The 24865-nt window shown below is 42.5% G+C and overlaps 1 protein-coding gene across 3 annotated transcripts in view; it reads right to left on the bottom strand.

Moving 5' to 3' along the window:
* Positions 1–24865, bottom strand: part of PTPRA (protein tyrosine phosphatase receptor type A) — a 258757-nt gene that overhangs the window by 55099 nt on the left and 178793 nt on the right. For all 3 annotated transcript variants that reach the window (XM_077816029.1, XM_077816026.1, XM_077816027.1), the window contains 3 exons: positions 4011–4089; positions 2125–2487; positions 894–914 (listed from right to left, as the gene is read on the bottom strand). In XM_077816029.1, coding sequence (XP_077672155.1) covers positions 894–914; positions 2125–2487; positions 4011–4089 — 463 coding nt within the window. The remainder of the gene's footprint in view (positions 1–893; positions 915–2124; positions 2488–4010; positions 4090–24865) is intronic.

The raw sequence follows: 24865 nt of genomic DNA, 5'->3' as shown, positions 1-24865 counted from the left end.
CAAGAATTCCAGGAATGGCTACCCTGCAAGACACACACTTGTAAGACAAAGCACTGTACGGAACAGCTATGGACTGGCAGGGGATGGACCAGATGTGACCTAATAGGTCTCTCTCAGCCTCTAACTTCTGTGATCCTTGTTTGTGTTTTTCTTACTTGTAGTATCTCCTGATAAGTCAGCAGCAGCATAAAACAATTGTCTTCCTTAAAACATTGTGACATGCACATGGCATATGGGCTGGAGGAGGTGGGGAGAGGAAAAGGAGGCGAGGGATGAACAGGTACTGCTTCCAAAACATAAAAGAACCAAATCATTCACTGAACACAAAGTTCAAAGCCTAAAAATAAATGGAAAGGGCTTTGGAGATTTAAAGTGCATTTCTCTCAGAGTTTCCAGCTTTTACAAAGCTAGCTTCTTTTGAACATTCATGCTAGGGAAAAAGCCCACCCCCATCTCCTTCCACGGACCCACTTCCCTCCTGGGAATGGCAAGGCAGACACCTGGGACCAGTGAGGAAGCTTGAGTAAAAAAAGGTAGAACCAACCATTCAAAAACAAGGCTCACACTTTACCATACAAATCCATTTATAAATAGTTTACAAAGAGTTGATAAACTACTAGATGTAGTTAATTGATTGTTATTGAGTCCATCAGGCTGCTTATAACCATGGCTTATGATCCGCTCTAAACACTTTTTAGTGAGGCGCTTATAACAATTGATAACACATGCTACTTGTGTCTGTAACATGCATATAACATTTATCAGTCATTTATTAACCCTTTATAAAATATATATTAATGGTACCTTAATATGAAGAACGATCGAAACAAGGGTTCAGTTAAAACCAGTCAGGCCCTAGGATAGAGAGTGAGTGTCTAATGGTAAGCGCTTACCTGGGCCTTTTGACGGCTCACCTAGAGAAAGCAAAACAAACCATAATGAGTGTCAGTGACTGAACCCTTACTCCTTTCACCAGACATTGTTATTCCAATCCCCAGCACTTCTACAGCCCTTTCCATCTGTGGATCACAAAGCGCTTGAAACCCTCTTGTGTGGCAGAGTGATTTCCCCCATTTTACATAATCATAGATTTTAACACCAGAAAGGACAACTATGGCCATCTAGTCAGACCCACAGCATAACAGGACTGAGAATCTCTCCCAACAGGAAGTATTCTCTTCATTATACAGATGTGAAACTGAAGCACAGATGAACGAAATGATCCCAAGATTACACAGCAGGTTAGAGCTAGGAATAGAATTCAGGTCTTTTGCCCCCCAGGCCAGTGCCTTAGCCACTGAACCACACAGTCTCTCAGGTTACACAAAGAATCTGCGGCACAGAAATCAAGGGCCACATTTATAAAAGTGGCCTTTACTGTAAGCTCTCTGGAGCAGGGACCGCCACTGTGTTATTCACGTGTTCAGTACCTACTGTTAGGGGGCCCTGATCCCTTTCCTGGGCAATTCCTTCTTGGATCCCATTCAGAACGGTGACCTAGATCATCAGCTCTTTGGGGCAGGGACCGTGTTTTTCATATGTGTTTGTATGATGCCCAGTATGAGGAGTCCCTGCTCCCTGACTGGGTCCTTAGGTGCTATCAAAATACAAATACAGAGTGATAATATCTGCCCTTTGGACCACTAAAGCACTTCAGCTGAGCAGGATCCCAGTGAGTTTTTTTTCTTGCTTATGTGTTCTTTTAAAGAATGACTTCGCAACCCTTGGGACTGGGTATCACCAGACAGATGAGGAAAGAGAGAGTGGTGATGTGACTGGCCCAAAACCTGTGGCAGAAATGGGACTAGAAATCAGGACTCCTGGCATCCCAGTCCTGTGCCTTAGCCACATACCATTGTTCTTCCCTGGACACAGCCTGGGTTTCATTTCCCTGTCTTCTAAGTATAAGGGCCAGATCATCAGCTGGTGTAAGTCAACTTTGCTCCATTCATTTCAATGGAGAGGGGCCAGTCTACACCAGCTGGGGAGCTGGCCCTAAAAAGTTTACTTCTGGTTTCCAAATGTTCTAGCAAACAGAAAAAAGAATAAAGCCAGGTATTAAAGGGGCGAGGGGCCTGGAGCACAGGGAAGAAGAGGAAGGAATGAAAAGTGTCCTTGCCATACCTGAAGTGACAATGGTTTCTGGAGAAGTTACTGCCACAGTGATGTTCCCCATTGCAGGCACTGTCTTTATGTCTTGTGAAGCGGTTTGTGCAGCAGAAGACGTCGTGCTGGGTGGACTGGAGGTGGACCCAGGTGCAGGCACAGTTGTGCTCATGGTATGGGTTTCATTACCCAGCAAGCTGACAGTGGTGTGAGGAGGGAGCTCTGTGGCTTGCGTGGTAGTAGGCCCAGGCGCCATGCTAGGTACGGTCATTGGAGAGCTAGCATTCAGACTGTTTGGATTAGTGCCCTTTCCGCCATCTGGCTCTGATGTAGGGGCTTTCACGGAATGCTTGGTGGAGGTGTGCTCTACGGACGGTGGCACTGGAAGTAACAAAGCACAAGATAACCTCCAATGTCCTTTTATTCCTTCCCCTCCCCAACACTGGGGCAGCTGAACCTGGGAACACCAAATGGGACCAATTCTCCTCTGACTTTACTTCAGTGCAACTCCATTGACTTCAGTAGAATAACACTGGTGTGAAAGGAGAATTAGGCCCTGCATCTGAACCGCAGGAGTTCAGTGATTGGTAGGTGTCTGATCCAGCTCCCATTGCAATCCCTGGGAGTCTTTCCAGTGGCTTCAATGGGAGCTGGGTCTGGCTCTAGACAACCAGGGATATGTGACAATCTCAATCCTTCCCATTCATTCTCAACCATAGATTATTTAAAAGGCAGGTTTTCAGTATTAAATGCAGCTGACCTCAACTATCATTTGACACAGCAAACGTTTGTACTGAGTTAACAGAGTCCAAATATAGTTTCACTTGGCACTGTGGGAGGATCTGAATGGAGGAAAAGATGACTTCCCACTATATTCCCTGTCATGGCAGTAAGATCAGCGGGGGATATTGCCAACAGGAAGGCACAAAGGCCACCAATGCCTATCATCCACAATTGCAGGATTTTGGTCAGGTGGGATGTGCCCACTAAAAAATGCTTCAGGGTAATGCAACGAATGCCTCAGGGTTCCAGTCAGCACACTGTGGGGTAAAACTTCCCTCCTGTCCCCATCAGGCAATCAGGATTGTCCACCTGAATGGAATCAATGAACCAAGGATTATAAAGAATTTGCATAAACCCTGCTGATACAGTATCTGTGTGTTCCTAAAGCACCTATTACCTGGCATGCACTGGCAGTGATAGGTGTATCCAGTGCACACACCTTGACGCAATCTCAGTATCTCTAAACACATACTAGACTTAGGGTCCGGAAAGGAAGAATTTTTCAGTTGGACCACTGGTAAGATTGCTTAATCAGCATATAGGGCTTGCTTAGGCTTGGGGAATTGCATTGTCAGACTTCACTGATACGTTACACTGGTGCAAATCCTTAATATAAACACACGGCACTGGTGCACAATGGGGCCTGCACCAATGTATCTTATCCCAGTAGGTCGCTGGGTATGTTGCACTAATGCAAGCTCCATCTTGCATCACATGTACACTTGGGATTTGCATACTGTAGCTACATCAATGCAAAAAAACCAATCCCACAGTACGGAGATGGCTTTAGATCCTGCAGTGATAAGGGCAATAGAAGAGCAGATGTTTTAGACAGATATTATCCCCTGCCTTTGCTACCTTAACTATGAGCATGACTAATTAAAAAAAACAAACACACACACAATAAGTGAGGATCTTCGATGTTTGCAGGCCCAGCATTATCTTCTAGCAGACACCATATACTGATCATCTTTACCATCTGCAACTCCTGTCAGACACTTCTTCATGGCAGGTAATTAGGGGGATGAGGGCAATAAATCACTAAGGATCTGAGGATCTCCTCATTCAATCCCGACTACTGTTTACAACCAGAAGGAGAGGAAGCGATGAACATCTCTCACCTGAGGTAGTGACGTGCGCACCTAGACACATCAGGCCACTTCCAAGCAAGAGGACAAAGAACCACGAATCCATGTTGACCTAGAAAAGAAAGTGAACATGCTGTATTAGAGCTCCTGTGGCACTTCCCTGTACCAGCTCAATCACAGGGTGCATTACCAACCACTACTCACGCCCACATCCAGGAGGATAGACGACTGAGATGGAAAAGTCCTACTACTAAGGTCAGTTAGTCCATCTCTCTGCCCCATCACATACAGGGATAATGTGTAGGATTGCACTCCACAGAATAGTCTCCCCAGCTTTGTCCAACACAGTTATCTATAACACTTTGCTCTTTCCCTAGTAGAGCTTAAGCAGCTTGACAAAAGGAAATATCATTACTCTTATTTTACTGGTGGGGAGACTGAGAAACAGAGCGGTGTCTAAGGTCACCCTGCTAGCTGGCGAAGGAACAGAACCCAAGTCTCTTGAATCCCAGTCCAGTGCAGTGTCCACTAAGTTACATTGCTTCTCACTGAGGCTTCTGAACTAGAGACTAGTAAATTCAGTAAATTGCATTTTAATCCGCTTGGGTTTTGCACCTGATGTTTGATGTCAGTACAAATTAATCTAAAAGCACAATTCAATTGGCTCACGGAAGTCAGAGATGGAGAGGACCTACTAGATCCCATTTAGTTAATCAGTTTCCATTGCAGGGTAATTCCCTGTAGTACATGCTATTGGCAATTGTCCAGTTTAATTTTCAATGTCTCCTGGGACAAAGTTTCTACCGCTTCCCTTAACTGACAGACCGTTCTACTGATTAAGCCATCTCATTGCCAGAGAAGGTTTTACTCTTGACATTCAGCCTATTTTTTCCCTTCTCCTATGACATCAGTTCTCACTGTATTTATTTTGTTCTGTTTCAATCTGGGCCCATCCCAAGCTCTGGGCACCCAGACAACACTGAAGTCATAAACACGCTAGAAACAATGTCCAAAATACAAGGTCCTCCCAGCCCCACTCAAACTAGGACTTGTACCACCCACTCAGCCCTCTTTCCCACAGAAAGCCTTGCAGAAATCAAACTTGCAGGATGACCTAAAGGTCAACAAACCCAGGCTCTCCTGGACCAATGGGGGAACTCAGTTCTAGAGACAGGGACCCTTCATTGAAGTCACCCTGCTGCCAGCCCTTTCTGATTAAACTGTGGATTGCTAGCTTGAGCACATCAAGTGATCTGAACTACTCTGGTATCACACAGGGAAGAAGTTGTCTCTGCGATCTGGTCTGCCCTAGTGAGAGCAAATTGCTTAGAAAACATTGCATCCACACATAAGAACGTTCCCCAAATGGCTTCATAACCAGTTAGAACAGCCAGCCTTCCAGAAGGTTTAATAACTGGTTAAAGCTTAGCCAGTTCAGTCTGAAACAGTTTAGTGCCAGCATGAACAGAGGCAAGCTGAAATGGTTCAACTGGTCGTCTTGCAACTTCTCCCAGAATGCACTGCTTCTGGAAGCCAAGCCAGGAATTGTGGGATAGCTACCCAGAAAACAATGGTTTAGGCTAGGGCTAACGTGGGTGCATTCAACTGGTTCAGGCATGGATAATGCATATACACTGAACTGCTTGTGCTGAAACTGGTTTAGTACAACTAGTTTAATTCTCTATTGTAGGGAAGGCCTCAAAAATTCTGAACCTAAACCTTTTAAGGCTTTTAGGGTTACAACCAACTCCCTCACAGGTAACCGTAAACCAGTGTAGATCCTGGAGCACAGATATAAAGCAAGAAGCATCACATGCTCAGTACAACTGTTCTAGTTATACCTTCTCCCTTAAGCCTCCTAGAAGCATCCAGATTCCCCGGATTTACACCAAGATCATGCGAAACTATAGGATTTTAATGCAAAAATCACACAGCAAAGCAATTTCATTCCAGAGCAGAGACGGTCCTAAGCCATTGTTTGTGTAGAGATCCTAACCTTCCCAAACTTTTGGGGACTGGAGTGAGGCTTTTTTCTCAGGCCTCTCTGTACTTCAAAGGTTTGTGAATGTGAGCAAACTTCACCATAAACCATGCAAGCTTCCATCCTTCAAGGAAACCAAAAGCAGGAAAGCCTCACCTGGTGTCAGGTTGCATCACAAAGACTTTTTTCATTACTGCCATCTCAAGCACAGCCATTTATTTTTCTCAGTATGAATTACTAGTCTGTGACGGATCACAAGTAATGAAGACAGAGCAGAAGGAACACAAAATTATAGAAAAATGTAGGACTGGAAGGCACCTCAAAAAGTCATCTAGTCTAGCTCTCTGCGCTGAGGCCACCTGACAGGTGTTTGTTCAACCTGTTCTTAAAAAGCGTCCAATGATGGGGATTCCACAACCTCCCTTGGAAACCTATTCCAGTATTTAACTATCCTTACAGTTTGAAAGTTTTTCCTAATATCTAACCTAAATCTCCTTTGCTGTAGAGGAAGCCCATTATTTCTGGTCCTACCTTCAGTGGATATGGACAACAATTGATCAGAGAGTCCTCTTTAGAACAATCCTTAACATATTTGAAGACTTATCAGGTTGCCGTTCAGTCTCTTCTTTTCTCAAGACTAAACAGGCCTGGTTTTTAACCTTTCCTCATAGGTCAGGTTTTCTAAACTTTTTATCATTTTTGCTGTTCTCCTCTGGATTCTCTCCAATTTGTTCACATATTTCCTGAAGTGTAGCACCCAGAACTGGATAGAATACCCCAACTGAGGCCTCACCAGTGCTGGTTAAAGTGTGACAATTAACTCTTACATACACTCCTGTTAATACACTGCAACATGATATTTGCCTTTTTTGCAGCTGTAACACAGTGTTGACTCATATTCAGTTTGTGATCCACTATAACACCGCCCTAAGTAGTTCTAAGTAGTTCTTTTGTCTAGCCAGTTTTTCACATTTTGTAGTTATGCATTTGATTTTTCCTTCCTAAGTGAAGTACTTTGCCCTTATCTTTATTGAATTTCATCTTGTTGAATTCAGACCAATTATACAATTTGTCACGGTCATTTTGAATTCTAATCCTATGCTCCAAAGTGCTTGAAACCCCTCCACAGCTTTGTTTTATCTTTAAGTTTTATAAGCATAATCTCCACTCTGTTATACAAGTCATTAATGAAAATATTGAATAGTATCAGACACAGAACCAATCATTGCGGGACCCCACTAGACATGTTCTCCTAGTCTGACAACGAACTATTGATAACTACTTTGAGTGTGGTCTTTGAACCAGTTGTACATCCACCCTGCATTAATTTAACATAGACCACATTTCCCTAGTTTGCTTATGAGAATGTCATGTGGGACTGTGTCAAAAGCCTTACTAAAATCAAGATGTATCATGTCTACTGCTTCTCCCCATTCACTCAGCCAGTAACCCTGTCAAAGAATTAAGGTAGGTTGGTTTGACATGGGTTGTTCTTGACAAATCCATGCTGTGAAATTAGCCTCAACTTTACACCTCCACCCATACACTAGTGTGCCTCTCCGCAGAAGAGCGCATACATGGCTGCTAAAATTCAACATAGGTTTGGCCAGAAGGGCAGACCCCCACATGCCATAATCATTCAGCTGCTGGAAAATGGTTTCTCCAAACACTTATTAAGAAGTACATGATTAAAGATCAGGGGCAGTCAAAAGGACCCCAGCAGGGCAACTTGTGAGCTCTGGAGTTTTCAGATTGCAAGGTATGAGGTTCCTCCACCAGATAATCTGAGGAGGTGCTTATTCTGTGCAAATAAGATAGGGAAGTCTCTCTCCTCTCCCCAACCTTTCATTTTTAAAACACATTTGGGATTTACTCGCATATGCCAACACTGGATTTAGAGTAACATTTTGTATAAAGATGAATAGATGAGTCACTGTATCTGGGAGGCTTCCTATTCACACTGAAACAACACCACTTAGTACTCACATGGCACTTCTGCTCTTTAAGTCTCTCTATGCAACCCATATCTGACTGATCAATGGAAAATGTGTATACTGCACCTCCCATCACCACTTCTTATTTCAAAAGAAAGGCATTTTGGACTGTTCCCAATTTCCATCAAACTGGATGCCTTCTTATTGCATGCCTAAGCATACTGCATGGAGGAACAAAGGCATTATTTGCCCAACGACAGGTTTCAGAGTAGCAGCTGTGTTAGTCTGTATCCGCAAAAAGAAAAGGAGTACTTGTGGCACCTTAGAGACTAACAGATTTATTTGAGCATAAGCTTTCGTGATCCATAAATCTCAAAGGGCTTTACATATTATCCCCATCTTATAGATGGGAAAACTGAGGTACAGAGAGATGAAATTTTGTCTGAAGTCAGAAAGAATCAGAAATAGAACCCAGGAGTTCTGAATCCAAGCATAGTATCCTATCCACTGGATTAGGCTGCCTCCTCCTGTGGTAGAATGAGGTTCATAGGGCACGTCTTTTTTTTTTTTTTTGGATTCCTCACTAACTGAAGACAGGGATGAAATCAGACTGCACAATGACAGCAAAGAGAATGCTCTCCATACATAGCCATTATCACTGTATTGATGAGGGCTACAGGAACTTACATCAAAGACACATAACAATTCCTGGAACAGCCCTGTGGGCAATTGCTAGAAAGGCCATTAGAAGAAGACAAAATGATGTAAGTCTCTCCTTGCCTGTACAGTTGAGTTGGCTAACACGTCTTGGACATGATTTAGGATTACATCAGTTGTAATGCAGCTGTCTGCCTTAACAGCCCCCTTGAGATATGTTTAAAAAAAAGTTAGTTGATTCTCAAGCAGATTGCACAGGGAGGAGAAGGGTTCAGAAATGCTCAGAGAGATCACTGAATAGAAGGCTTGGGAGCGAGCTGCTAATGTCATCAAGTATCACTTGCCAAAGCTGTTTCATCACCTTAAAAAATGATCCACAGTGCAGAGCAACAAAGAGCACCCCATGTAGTCTGAGACCTTTGCAAGTCAGTCTTTTCCCTGAGAGAATCTCTCCTGTCCCGTTATTTAAATAAGTCCTTTCCCCAAATGCAGTATAAATAAATGACAGAGCTGTGCTGAGTCCTTAACGTAAAAGGCCTCATGCATCCTTCCCCAAAGCTAGAGCAATCTGAGCCTCCCCTCCCCCACTCCTCCGCCTTCTGCTGATTCGGAAACAGAGAGGAAATACTTGTAACGTTATCAACATAAACACAGCTCTTGGCTGGCTGCAACATCCTGTGTGCTTCACAGAAAAACACCCTGACGTCATGTCTCTGGATCCACCAGAGAAAAAGGACCCGACTGTAAGATGGCTTTCGCCAGACCTCTGCAATGAGCGTTAGCAAGACTGTGCAGGAGCGGGGGAGATGAGGAAAGCGACAGGGGGAACTGTACCAGCTGAAAATAATTTCCAAATCGTTAACGTTCTCAGCTTTGTAATGAGGCTTTAAAAATTTATTTTGAAATATTTTCATATTTACATTAGATAACAGCCGTGTGCACTTAAAGAGCCAGACTCATGAATGGAGAGTATGCAGGGAATACCACCTCCCTTACAGCGTTCCAGAGTAAAGCTTACAATAGCACTACTGCAGCTTGAAGCTATAGAATACAGGGAGTGGTGGAGGGAAGCAGATACTGACATCCCTCAAAAATATCTTTATGAGGCACCACATGGCTCACATGAATGGTAACAGGATACAGAGCTGCTCAGCCATAGGTCAGCAAATGAAATGCAGCCCAGGGACACTATCACTTTCTAGTATCTCCTATATATAACTCCTACTGAGCTCCATAGCAATTATCCATATCCTACAGGGGGAGGACGGAGCCCCTGTAAGTAGCAGTGATCACAGATTGCTACCATCAGACACTTGTTCATTAGCATGGCACACATGTCCATCCCATTATCAGAGGCATCATGGTCAACTGAGTAGGACACTGGCCTGAGAATCAGGAGATCTGGGTTCTACTCCCAGCCTTGCCTAACCTACTGTGTGACTTTGGGTGAGTCACTGTTTCTCCTCCCACCCTTTGTCTGACTTGCCTATTTAGACTGCAAGCTCTGTGGGGCAGGGACTTATTATGTTTGTACAGTGCCTAGCACAATGGGGCCCACATCTCAATTGGCTTTCATAGGTGCTGCAATAATATACACTGTTGGCACCCAGTGGAGAGGCTGCAGGAAAGAATGCCTACAGAGAAACCCACCCCTTCAGCCCTAGAAGCAGGTAATCTGGAGGAGAGAAAAGGTGTAATACTAAGGGTGTTGTCAGAGCAAGCTTCTCCACGCTATCAAGTTCATTAGCACTAAACTGCCTGTAGAAAAAAGCCTCTAGAATCTACTTTACTCCAAATAAATACAACCCCCATTATTAAGGGCTTCAAATCTGATCAGTCAGGTGCTGAGCCACTCCAGCAAGTTGCTGGGATGCCCTCAGCTCCCACTGACATCAGCAGGAACTGAGGGTAGTCAAGTATTTTACAGGAGGTAGTCAGCAGTTTGTAGGATGGGGCCCTTTATGAGGCAACTTTATTTCTCTCTCTCTCTCTCTGTTTCCTAATGCCACAATGAAAGCTCCAGAAGCCTTTGCACTTTGGATTTCACTATTATTTTTCCCTAAAAAAACCAAAACAAAGTAGCAACCTCCTCACTGTCATAAAAGAGATTTTTGCAATTTTTCATTTTTATTTTAAATCCCATGGTGCATTTTTTGGGTACATTAATACGGATTGACTAACTCCCTGTGTAGGTCTCTGCAGCTTAGACTAAGCCTTTGATGTGTCACCAAACATCATTCCCACCTCCTCAGCCTTCACATTCCACAGTAAACAGAAAGGATGAGTAATCACAACAATTACTGGCCCTTTCCTAAAGTTCACTTCATTTTATTTTTGCTTTTGTAGAAGCAGATCACTTCCATGCAAGTGACAGCAAATACAGCACATACTACATGGAGAGGAAGGATGGGCTTGTGGTTAAGGCACCGGGCAGGAACTCAAGATCTGGCTTCAATTTCTGGTTCTGCTACAAATTTCCTGCATGATCTTGGGCAAGTCACAATCTTTCTGTGCCTCTGTCTGCTATCTGTACAACACCACTTCCTTTCTCTTGCCAAATTATATTGTAAGTTTCTTTGGGCCTATCTCATACTATGTGTACGGATGGCACCTAATACAATGGGACCCTAATTTTCCCTGGATCTGTGAAAGCAACAGGAATTATTATTTACTTGTACTACATTAAAACATAGCAATCCCCAACTGAAGTCAGTATTCATTGTGCTAGGCACTGTACGGACACATAGTAAAGCCTACCCCTGATCTGAATAGCTTACACTATAAATAGGTAAGATGGATAAAAGGCCAAAGGGGGAACAGGCAAAAAAGTCACAGAGACTAGTCCATAGTCATAGAGCAGTTCAGCAGCAGAGCAGAGTTTAGAACCCATATCTCTCATATCTTCATCCAGTACCCTAACCGCTGGTCACACTGCCTCCCAATAATAATAATACATAAGCATTACATGGTATAAAACTCCAGCTGCCAAGGGCCATGCCCCAAATGCAGAAAATTATCTGTAATGGACCACGATTAGGGAAGGAATGTTGCTCCATGACTAGACCTGGGAATAAGAATGTTATTGTTCTCTCTCTAGCTCTGCCATAGGAAATGACAACAGCCTTTGTCTCAGTTTCTCCAACTATAAATGGGCACATCAATATTATTTGTTTATTCCCAAGATGCTGTGCAAGGTTTAATTCATTCATTAAAGTTTGTAAGGGCCTTTAAGACCACAGATGTAAGGTTCTATATGTGTAATATACTCTATTTTGGGACCTTCAGGAGTATCCTTGCAGATAAATGCCAGTCTGCAGAGCCACAGAAGCAGAGAATAGGGTCTGGGGGACACAGTTAATATCCCGCATTTAGTGGGACATTACTACATTGCACACTACGTAGTACTGTAGGAGCCCCATCACAAGCTCCAGGTTCACTGGTTCTCCCTGACAATCAGTATCCAATAAGTGCTAATGCATACTTCAGTTTGACAAATCGGTGTAATGAAAATGCTCAAGTAATCATTACATCAAGTTCACTGGTCACATCAGAGACCTCACTGAGTAGGAGGCAGAATCATCACAACGTGGAGATGATGATAGGCAGACATGAAGCTAGTCTGAGAGAACAATATTTCTTGAGCCCTCTCCATGAGTGGGGTCACAAAATGCATAGCATTAATAAATGAACCTCATAATAGCCTTGTGGGTAGGGAAATATTACTAAGCCATTTAACAGATGTGGAAATTTGAGTGTCAGAAGTTCAGGACATTTAAAAACAAACAAATGGGGTTTTTGTTTAGGTGCCTAAATATAGACAGCCAAATCCATATTTAGGACCATTAAGATACTGAGGGTATCTGAGTACTGAGTACTGTACTGAGGGTACTCCGGAACTTTGTAGAGCCAGTGCTTGCACTGTCTTGACGCCTATTAATTAGCCAGCTTTTACTCCATTTAACATGACACACATTAAAGGGATTAAAAGCTGGTTCACTGATATGTCTCAATGTAATTGTAAATAGGGAATCATAGTTGAACAGATTTGTTTCTAGTAGAGTCCCACAGTAATTGGTTCTTGTACTATTTGACATTTTCATTAATGATGTGGAAGAAAAAATAATCACCGATAAAATTTGCAGATTATACAAAAACTGGGGAAGTGGTAAATAATGAAGAGGACAGGACACTGATACAGAGTTATCTGGCTCACTTGGTAAGCTGGATGCAAGCAAACAATATGGGTTTTAATATGGCTGAATGTAAATATATGCATCTAGGAACAAAGAATGTAGGCCATACTTTCAGGATTGGAGGACTGTACTCTGGGAAGCAGTGTCTCTGAAAGAGATTTGGGAGTCGTGGTGGATAATCAGTTGAACATGAGCTCCCAGTGTGATGCTGTGGCCAAAAGGGCTAATGCAATCCTTGTATGCATAAACAGGGCACTATCAGGCAAAAGTAAAGAGGTTATTTTACCCCAGCATTTGGCACAAATGCAACTGCTGTACCAAGTCTGGTGCCTACAATTCAAGAAGGATGTTGATTCACTGGAGAGGGTTCAGAAAAGAGTCACAAGGATGATTAAAGGATCAAAAAATCTGCCTTATAGTAACACTAACAGACTCAGGAGCTCAATCTATTTAGCTTACCAAAGAGAAGGTTCAGGGGCAACGTAATTACAGCATGGAAGTATAGTAAAAGCTGTTTTATCCAACACATTGGGGGAAATGCGGGGTGCCAGTAAGTGAAAAATGCCGGTTAACTAAGAGGGAGGGAGTTTGGGTGCAGAAGGGTGATTGGGGTACCAATCTAGGTAATTATATGGTCCCAATTACTATGCTGTAGTACTCAAGATCTTCCTTCTAAGGAGTGCCATATAACTGAGCAACCAATAAAGTTTAAGCATCAGGATAGCTATCATGCCTCAACTTTAAAATAGAAGTGTTAGAGGATACCGTGCACATTTGACATCTTTCAAATCCCATTACAGAAGCTAAGCTCCTATTAGGAGGCACTCTGTCTCAGTCTCTCATGTAAAGGATGCTTAATTGTGGCTCTTGACTACACTGAAATCTATGCTAAACACTGTTATGATAACAGGAAGAAAGCGGTTTGCCCCCTAGAACAGCTTTGTTAAGAAAGCACAGTGTACACAAGGAATAATAATTTACCTGATACAGTGCAGCAACCACATGATAATTTCCTCCCTGTTGCCACAGCAACACTTCTGGTATACCAAAGATTGCTAATGACAAAACTGGAAAATCAGAGACTGCTAGTTAAGATACATTCTAGTTCTCTCAAGGCTCCACATTAACTGCATTACAATAGTAAGAACAAGAAATGGCAGGTCAGAAAGTAACATCTGTGTGTGATAATTACAGATGAAATTCAGGTCACTCTTAAGGGAAAACATCTTTTGCAAGGATGCTTTTTCAGTGGTAGTTGACCTGGACGGTAAGAGCACTCATCCATTTTAATGTCTTTATTTCTTCTCCTATTTAAAAGAAAGTCAACATTTTTGGAGAAGCATTGTCTTTCTCCTTTAGAAGATTTCAATATAAGCAATAGCTAAGGACTGCATATTAAAGGGTGATCTAGTGGAAAAGCACAGGACTAGTGAGACTGGGTTCAACTCCCAGTTCATTCAAGACTTCCTGTGTGATCTTGGGCAAGTCGCTTCATCTATCCATGCCTCAGTTCCCCAGCTGTAAAATGGGATACTGCTTTGCAAAGGAGGTTGTGAGCATAAATCCATTAATGATGTGAGGGCTCATATAGTATAGCTATGAGGGCCGTATACCTAACTTGAAAGATAGAAGTTCAGGTTTGTTACTAAACTACACATTAGTCACTCGTAACTTCCCAGGGATAGCCATTTGAGCTAAAGGTGTCTGAGGGAGGCCAGGGCCTGAAAGATTTTCCCTTTCCTATTGTTTTCTTATTTAACTGCAAAGTAGTTTGGGCTATAGTTTGTATGGAATACTTCATCCAGAAGAATGTTGGTTGAGGCCAGTGATCCTGCCAGGCATGAACATTTCACGTGCATGCTAGGAGTTCATTACTGGAACCTGGCAAATATTGCCACAAATTAGTTAACTCACACAGCTATGCGGATAGAGGTTCCTCTGCTTTACAACATTTACAATACCTTATTTTTCCAAATCTCACTGGACTGCAAATATGATTAAAGCTGTCTGACATTTCCCCAGCTCTGACTAAGTACAGGAAGAGACAAATCCCACAAGAAACACCTGCAGGGGACAGTGAGGGAGAGGGCTGATTGCTACCGCAAAGGCATTACAGAAAAGGTGGATAAACAAGTCCCCCAAACCTTAACATTCTGATAGCAGCTAATGAAATTCTATTGTTGGGAAATGACAGACCAGGCACTTCTCTGACCCCACTGTCAGCCCTGCCTAACACATGACAGCTAAGTTATATTCACTTGGGCCAAATTCTCCACTCACTCCTTATTTACACTAGTGTGAGTGACTACAGAGTCAGAGAGCCACCGTTCCAAACTAATCTTGAAGCCTGACAACCAAAGAAGTCACCCAAGTTTAATATTTAAAATGAAAGGCAAACATGTAAAAGAGATGCATAGATATCATAGCCAGATCACAGAGTGCGCCAAGTGTGTGCATACATCCAGCCACCAAATCTTTATACAGTATACATGGATCACATCATCCATCCCTGAAATGCAGCTGTCTATGAAGTGGATAGTGGCAACCATTTAACAGTGTACAGCAACATTACCCCAAGATCTAGATTGTAGCATTTATACCACTGCTCTACATGGGGTAGGTGGAGATGCACTACTCCACGAGAAGTGCTACCAAAATGGTGCTTTAGGAAAGTATGATCTCTCCCAGGGCTGCACCATGTACATGGTATGGTGTGTGTGAACAATCTACCCCAAGCTTTATAACAGAACAGGTTGCTCCCCGGTGGGCTGGTGTGGAGGAGGGGGTTATGGCCCCATGTCCTTCCTCCATTTCAGTAAGTTACTCCACAGGGAGAGCAGAAGCTAAACAGTCCCAGCATCCCCCAGAGCACAGGGACCACAACATAGGAAGCCCTCACGAGAAATGGCGAAGAGTTCTTGTGTGCCATGCCCCCTACCTCAGGTGTTAGCATGAGGGTCACTCAGATTTTGGTCCCAAGTATTTGGAACAAAAAGCATGGGAGAATACTGTATCCAGCTGAAACTACAGGGGCAGTTTTGGGCAAGTGTAACGTAACTAAATAAACTAGGACGCACAGATGGAGCAGCACATGAGAGCAATCTACAGAGATCCCAGAGCAGGAGTCTGATGTCCTTGTACTAATTTTCTTCCACCAACAGAACATTAAATAGGATATCATTAAGCTTCTCTGTCTGAAAACATTGCACGATTTTAGCTTATACCTGGAAAAGTTGATTTGAAGCAGGTATCGTGAAGCAGGGGTAACCTGGGAAGCCAGATTGTGTAACAGCCATGTGACACACCACTTTAAAAAAAAAATACTGGAAGTGTGACAATCAGAAGAATTTCTAGGATACTGATCTTTGCTTCCTAGCCCCCATTACCTGACATGGCTCAGGGTCACAAAAGATTAACAATACCCTGCCCCATGACAAACTCAACACTCATGGACTCCAGTGGCTACTGTTAGACTGCATTTCATATCAATCAGTTTTCAGGAGACCCTGCCCCAAGGTTGCCCAAATTTTCCCCATCTGAGAGGCATGCTGGTAACTTGCTAGAAGCCAGAGGGATACAACTAGTTTGCTTAGACATTGAGCACATCACTGGTGCCCTCACCTAGGACATAAAGATGCAGCCCACCAGAGACTGCACCTGGAGTTTGGATCAAGCTAGTGTATTGCATGCTGAGATGCAGGCAGTAATGGCTACAATGACCCCAGATCACAATTCACCACCTTAAAAAATGCCTGAGTCCCTGCATATTAGATTAACAGAATAAAGTAAAGTGAGGAAAACTATATACAGCCGCTATTGACTGTACAACTGTGCTCTCACCACTGGACAGATAGAGAGGACTTTAGATATGGACCAAACGTTAAAGACAACCACTGGCATAGAACAGCTCCTGTCAGAATATCATCTATCAAAGGACTCTGCAGGGCAGAACCATCCCATCCACTCCCCCAGCTTGCTATCAGAAAACAAAAGGACCGTGTGCTTGTATCCTGCTCTTAATTTCTAAAGCCCAGTCTCTCTGCCTGGATATGTGCAGTGGAGTCAGCTTTTGCAACATGCATCTGTTTTTCCACAAAGGACAAAGGAGACCCAAACTTCCGCACCTTTTCTTTTTTTATGACTGGAACAACTGATTACAGTGCCAGGGCTTTTTTTGTTTTGGTTTGGGGTTTTTTGGTGGTTGTTTTTTAAAGGCGGGTCTAGACAATGCTTCCCATTTACTGTGAAGGAAAAAAACCCGTCAGATGATGAGAAAGGGGGCAAAACCTGTCAGCCTCACTTTAACATAACAGGCATCTTTTAGAGATCTAAAGCCATGTGGAAATCCATTAAACCAACAGTAACTATTCAATTATCAGTTGACAATTAATCAATGGTGCTGTTATTGATTACTAATGAGCAATCCAATTCGCACCCAACCACTGATTGTAGTAGCACATCGGATTAATGACAATTAGGCTAATTAGTTTGTATTAAAGTAAGAGCTCTTTTCTCTGCAGTCTAGCTACTCCACATCAACTATAGTGCGTTACAGAAGAAATGGTGCAGTGCTTTCAGTATAGGAGGGTCATATATGTACTATCTTGGGGTGCTCTAGTGAAGGAGCAGCAACAGTGCGACATCAGACCGTAAACTCTTCTGGACAAGGAATGTGTTTTCCTATGTGGCAGCACGCCCTGGGATTCTCAAACATTTCCCTAGCACGGAGCATATCTTAACTGAGAGATTGTCATGTGGACAAACTCCTCTCCCACTCATGATTGCATAGACCATCTCCCCTTCCATTCACAATCACATACCATCCCCGCAGTAATAACCTACATAGGAAAGTAAAACTGAGGAAGTATTTAACGTTGTTCATTGTCTCAGTGTGATTTAGCAGCTGGGAACAAGGCCAAGAGCCAGCATCATGTGATCAGACAGCACACGGACCACAGTTTAGGAACCAGGTGGCCCAACAAAACGGGGCTCCAACCCTAAATGAATTCTTTAGGGGGCTGCCACAATACAAACAGTAAGTAAATAATAATCCTTCTGAAAACAGTGTGCTTCAGCTGTAAGTATAGAAGGAAGTAAAAGTTTTAACCTTTTACTAGGCTTAGTATGAGGCTTTGGTGTGATCACATCTGGAGTGTCTGGGAAATTTGTTAATAAAAAGATATGGACAAACTACAGGAAGGTTAGAGAAGAGCCACAGAAATGACTGAAGAGGGAGGACTGAGTTTTGAGGAAAAACTGAAGGTTTGTCCACATATGGAGTTATTGCTATAAAGCTATTTGTGAATAAATCCATGAGTGGTCACTCTTATGGAGTAAGAGTGCCCCTTTCTGGTTTAGCTTAATCCAAAATTGGATTAAGTTTATGCAGAAATAGCCACTCTTATTCTGGAATAAGAGTGTCCACCCATGAGAGTTATTTAGGAATAAGCATTACTCTTTAATATCCACACCCTTCCATATTCCAAAACAACTTTCATGTGTAGACGAGCCCTCAAAGAGTTAATATGTAGTGTTTAGCTAAGAAATTAGCAGTGAGGATATTGGAATACAGTAACAGGCTATGAATATATGAAGGGTGAAACACCTCAGAGGCTGTGGAATTACTTAGGATGGAAAAAGGGACAGATGTAGAAGTAATAGGATGAGATTAAAAAGAGGAATATGTCAAAGCTTCCTGACAGCCAAATGTAGTAGACTGTGGAACAGTCTCCCAAGTGACATGGAGCAGACCCCTTTCAGCTGGGACGTTGAAGACAAGACTCTACAAAACGTTCACTAAGGAACAAACTTGCATGTGCAGGGAGTAAAGATGGAGGTTCTAGCAGGAATTTACCTCTCCCTGATCTCTCTGTTTACTCATATTGCCTGCATATTGCCAATTGATTATGAATTCATTTGCTTTCTTCTTTCTCAAGTAAGGTGACATGACTCATGACGACAACAAATGGAATCTGTTTCAGCGGCAGACCAAAGTATGCTGCATTGATCTGCCAAGCAATCTGGGCCGTTTCATTCTGCCTCCTGCCCCATTATAAAGGTGAACTCTGAGAAAACTCAAGATAGGTTCAGAAAGATATAGAAGTTAGGGATGGAAACACTCTGCAAGGTCGCTCAGCCCATCACTCCTCATCAAGGCAAAATATACTCCACAGAAAAGACAGAGCAGACTAGACTCCTCAATTTTCCTTCTGTGGCTCATCTCCCACTTAATGAGTTTCCCCATTAATCTTCTCTCCCCTGCTCAAGAGACAGCTACACTACAGCACAAGACCTGCAAACTCATTCAAGACCACAGCAATGGTTTGAAGTGACCAGCAGAAGAGACAATGGGACAAGCAATGCTTTTTCCTCACACCTACCATCTGAGGTTAAGACCAGCATCTCTTACCCTCCCAGAATTACAGCCTGGAAAAAGACTATTCACATATACAAATCATCTTTCTCATCCAGCTCATCTTTCTGACAATACGGGATTGTTACCCTGAACTCAGATTAGGAAATAATCCTATTCTCTGGCACCTGAGACAGCCAAATATCAAGTGAAATTTAAGTATTTAGGGCCAAATTGTCCTTTTTCAAGCATTTGCATGGAGTGGAGGGGTAAAATTAGAATGAAAACCACAGTGAATTTTTACACAGTTACTGATGTAAATGTAAACTCCCCTTTGACATGATATATGGAATATCTGTCCTATAGGAGACATTTATTATAGAAAACAGCTTCAACTGTAGATATAAGCAGGGTCTCATACTGACCAGGGTCTCATTTCACCACCCAATCTGAGCAAGGTGCACAGGTAAATGTTCAGCACGACAGATGTTGCAACCACATGCGGTATCTTTGGGGATCTTATTGTAAAATATTTATGAATGTTCTGTGTCTTGTTGCATGTTTGGGATTGTATTCTACTCCATTGGGGAGGGTTACCACAGTTCCTCCAGGGACTAAAGACTGTAGGGGTGATTACTGCAGTCCCTGGCATTGTACATGGCTCCAGAGAAGTACCACCCCATTTTGATTCAGCAAACTGATGTGACCTTTTGTCCAAGGGACCCAATCCTGCCAAAAGACTGGAAAGATGGGAATTTGCCAGGGTCTCCATAGGACTGACTGGTAAAGCATTTAGATCCTGTTCTTGTTTTATGTTTTTTCTGTATGCTTTTGTCCTTAATGTACTCTGTTTTGGAAGAGCTATTTGGTTGTTGTGAAATACTGTCCTTAGAGAGAAAGCAAAAAGTAGGGCTGGACATATGTCAAACCTGCTTAGGGAGAATCACAGTGAGTACAAGGTACTGCAGGTTAAAACACTGGGTCAGGAGGGAGTGAGATGCACGTCCCTGCCCAGAAAGAGGTGACTTCTAGAGCCCTCAGGGGGCATTCCTGGGGCAGACCACAGAGAAAGGGCAAAGGTGCAGTTACCTTGAAACTGTGACAATCAGCTCAGAAGGTGAAAAACAAGTTCAATTTTTAAGTTTTTTTCAGTCAACCTATATAAGAAGATGCAACAAAATTCCTGGATCTTTGTGCCAGATTCTGAATTCATTTACCCTTATGTAAGTCTGCAATAACGGCACTGACCTCACAAAGAACCTGCAGCCCCACTGACTTTAAGAAAAACCGTAAGTACTCAGAAGTTCTGAAAAGAAAAAAAAAAAAAAAAAGGGCTGCTTATTTAAATGCCTAAGATATGAATTCAGATGACTAACTTTAAGCACCCACATTTGAAAACACTGCCAATAATTTATACCCTGTTTCCACCTACCACCAAGAAGGTTGAGTTTAACGATGATGTTTTCAACTGGGACTTCTACATCAGCATTTCAGCTGTTCAAGGCATAGTAACAAATAGTGATTCCCACAACAGAATAAAGATATGAAGGGACTCAAAACAGAAAACTGTTGCTAGGGTTTACAACCAGTGATTTTTGGCACAACTCAACCGATGAGTATTTCAATTTCACCACATATTAAAAATGTGATACAATTGGGATTGAAAAGGGGGAAAATGTCTGTCATTCTATCCTGCAGTATTTCTTCCACAAGGATGTCATTTAAAATTGTAATATTCTGTAACAGGCTTTAAATTGAAGTGAACTTCTGGAGCAGGCTGTCATTTTCAGTCGGTGTCACATTATTTAACCCCACACTGCATTGCTTCAATCTCTAGTGTCAGGCAAACCATACTTGGGACTCGCATCATGTGTTAGCAAGGTTGGGAAGAGGACCAGGATCAAAATCAGTGGGGTTAAAAGTTCAGTAGACTTCAGGGTACAGAGCAGTAAAGGGTGTGTGTTTATTTTTATTATAGAAACTAGGAAAGGAGGAGAAAAGCAGCCCAAGCGAGCTGGGTAGGAGAGCTGTGCAATACTCACGGGAGTAAATATAGGAAGTAAGAGGTGTATCCTTTGTCTAGTTCTGTACCTCTGTTACTTACATAGCTCCCTGAACCCTCATATTCATTGAGATATCTACAGAATTCTCTCACTGTTGCCCTAGTACAAGTGCAGCTCCACCAATCCTAACCACATTGTGAGCGCTCGGACAGACCATCATGTTGTCTAGATATGTTGCAAATGGGGTTCACTGACACTGTGATTAATAAGACACGAAGACTGCACTAGTGTTCCCAGCATTGCCAGTTATGGTAGAGCTGCACTGATGTTATGACAACAGTGGAAGAACCTGAGAATGTCACGAGCCAAATGTCATGAGCCAAAGTCTTCACCGGCATAAATGGCCAAAGCACCACTGAATTCATTGGAACTGTACCCATTTACGCCTGCAGAGAATCTGGTCCCCTGAATGCACATACAGCCAAAGTGTGCTAGGTACTTCAGTTTCAGACCCATAATCTCAAAGCAATCCCCAGCCCAAACCATGGCCGTTTGCCTTTCAAACTGAAACCAAGAAAAACCACAGAATCCTATGTGGTTTCTGCATTCTGGGTTTGTACAAAACTAGTAGCTAAGGAAGTTGCACCTGCCCTGCTTTTGGGTTTCAAAATGGAAATCCCAACCTCTTCTTCAACTCTGACAGAATAGAACTGAATTTGGCCTTATTTTCCTCCATATTTTGAGAACCTCAACACTTTCTGCAAGAAGGACCTTTATACTGTTGGGACAATAATGCTATAGGCCAATGGGTAGCCACAGTGCCTTCAGCAATAGCTCACAAGCATCTGAAACTACTTGGCTGAGAGAGGGAACATTGGGTAAGACAGTGTGGGATCTTTCACTTTCTCCTGGACAGTTCAAGTGAATAGATCCCATTGGTGTGGAAGTCCCACCTGGATACCACATTGTACGGTTAGCAATAAGGTGAGCCAAAATTCTGGTGTGGAACTTGTGAAAAATGGGCAGGACTTGTAGCAATCCCCCAAATAAACCAGTGTGGATAAAAATTGGTTTGGTTTTTTTTAATGGGTTTTTTTTTATTTTGTCATTTAAAAGTAACTTAGACAGTTTCATTTTCAGGAGAGACTTAGGTAAGTAAGAATGTAAACTCGTCACTTTCGCCTAGGCATATTTGAAAATTTTCCCAAGTTGACCTGAAATCACTTTAATTCATTGACTAAAGTTAATCCCTCTATTCCTTTAATAAATCATTTAGTTGTAAATGTAAAACATGTTTTGATAAGAAAAGTTTATGTATCCAAAATATTTAAGATTATTTTAATAAAAATTAATTATATATGCTGTTTTGTGTTTAATTAAATCCCAGTCAAAATCCTCATAAACATAAATCATAGTCTACTTTTTGCTTATCTAGTAAATAAGCAATATGATTCACCATTTTCTAAAATACTAAAAATGTACAACAAGAAACTGAAAATATTAAACTATAATTGCTTAAATAAAATGTATATATTTATGGCGTACCTTCCTAATAGCAAAAAGATGTACCAAATTAGAAAGGATCTGTTTAGTTGTAAACCAACATGTTTTAACGGTTCTATCAACCGCTGAGAACACACCTTTCTTTAGAAAATAAAAGACGTACAACTGGGAAAGTCGATTAAAATCAATTATTTAAATCTGCCTGTTTGATAGTTTATTTCAGGGTCAATATGATTTAAATCAATCCACCCTGAAATAAACTATCAAATAGGCAGATTCCCTGTTTACAGCATTCCTTAAATGCTGTATCCTTACAGACTCCAGGGGTTCAAGCACAATACATGCATATACACGATAACCAGGTCCAAGCTCAGAGTATTTGGCAGGTTTTCAGTTTCACTCCAGACACCCAAGGGTCTTCTCATCATGACAGCCAGGTAATGCAGTCAGATATCCATCTAGAGAGACTTTTGTTTGAAAGTTGTAGATCCTTTCAATTTGTCCACAACAGACACAAATAATCTGCGAGATTTTCTAAATGGCTTAGTCCTGTCCTGCTAAAAGGGAAAAGCCCTTCTGACATCAAGTGTGTGCAATACCGTGTCCTCCATATTCAGGTGTGCTTTAGGGAAGAAAGCTGGGAGATGAATAGGCTGGTTAATGTGGAACTCAGAGGACACCTTGGTTAAATGTCTGGGGTGTGATTGTAAGGGATGTGTGACTCCCCAAGGCAACAGACACACCAGGTGTACCTGTTACTTATTGGGATAGCCTCCAAGCATGACAGCATTTAAAACTGGGCGAACCGGACATGCACTCCCAGCAATCTAAAGCTCCCAGTAGGGGAGAACAATTGAAAGGACAACAGTCCTCAACAAGAAAGAAAAAAAAAATTTAAAACTACCACCACCACCAAATATTATCATTAAAAAAACTAAACTACTAAGTCTACTGAGAAAAGGAACGCAGCTGAGATGAGATCAATTTGGACACTGCTAAGCTTTAATTTCAGGCCCAAGCGGGTGAGACGGAAAGGAGGGTGGTTCATCTATGCAGCCCTCTATAGCCACAGTGCTGTGCACGAGGCCGGACAGAACACATACACAGGCTGAACACACTGCTATCTAAAATCTCCAATCAAAGGCATCTGAAGCATACGTGCACCCTGACGTGGAGCACCCATGGGAGCACTAGGAATAATATGCTGCTTCTTGGAGTGTTTCACAGAGGGGGACCTGAAGCAGTGAGCGATTATGTTATTTACCCAAACAATTCACTTACCCAAATAAACAACAGGCTGAATCTGAAGCAGAGTCAGGAATTGAACCCCAATCTCCTGAGTCGCAGCCCACTAAATTCCTGGGACATGGATACTCATCCAAAAGGAACTGGTCTAACACTTTTCTAACATACATCACAGAGGCCATTAAAATGATAGCTTGGACTGGTAGTAACCAAAAATAACTGACGGCGAACTGGTGACCTACCATTGTACCCCATAACTCGTTCCCTGAGCTCAAAAGCTTACAAACATCATAATTCCTATATAAAAGCAATGTCCTGAGCCTAACAGTCTTGAGTATCTTTTAAAGGGACTAATGCTGGAAGTAGTTGTTCCACTGAAAACATCTATTTCCACTATCTCCCTCTCTGGGAATATAATACACAGAAGATTCTTCAGTGTTGCCATTAAATATGAGACTCCCCTAACCAGGGATTAAATGATACAGGAGATTAGTGACAAGAAAGCAACAAAGGGAGCTTTTTGTAGTTGCAGTACAGACACAAGACAGCTGATGTTGCTAAAGCCCAACATTGTATGTGCGTGCATAGTGGCCAAGTGTAATGACCTAATCTCACTTTGGCTGCCTGAAATCTAGTCTGCTCTAAATCAGGGGATAAATCCTCCCCTGATTTACCTCCATCCCTATGCAACTGCACCATGGTCAGCGGTGTGAATCCGGGCTGAATTAATCCCCTAACCCTTCTATGAAACTGGACTGATGGTAGGATATAGCTTTACATGCTCTGGGGGAATGAGCCCAGCACCAGTTGTTCCATTTATACATTAATTGGTATTGCATTAACCAATCTCCCAGAGTAGTGGTTCTCAAGATGGGCTCCACAGGCAACTGGTGGGCTCCCGACCACTCCTGGGTGGTCCTCAAAGCAGCTTCTGTCACAATGGGGAAATATATGTCAGTCTCCAAGCCCTGTTTCTTGTTAGATGAAGCTCAGTCCAGAACCTATGTAGTGTCTCCAGAG

Source organism: Eretmochelys imbricata, chromosome 4, assembly GCF_965152235.1.
Source record: "Eretmochelys imbricata isolate rEreImb1 chromosome 4, rEreImb1.hap1, whole genome shotgun sequence".
Classification (NCBI taxonomy): Eukaryota; Metazoa; Chordata; order Testudines; family Cheloniidae; genus Eretmochelys; species Eretmochelys imbricata.
The sequence above is the reverse complement of the archived record's forward strand: the minus strand, read 5'-3'. Positions and strand labels throughout refer to the sequence as shown.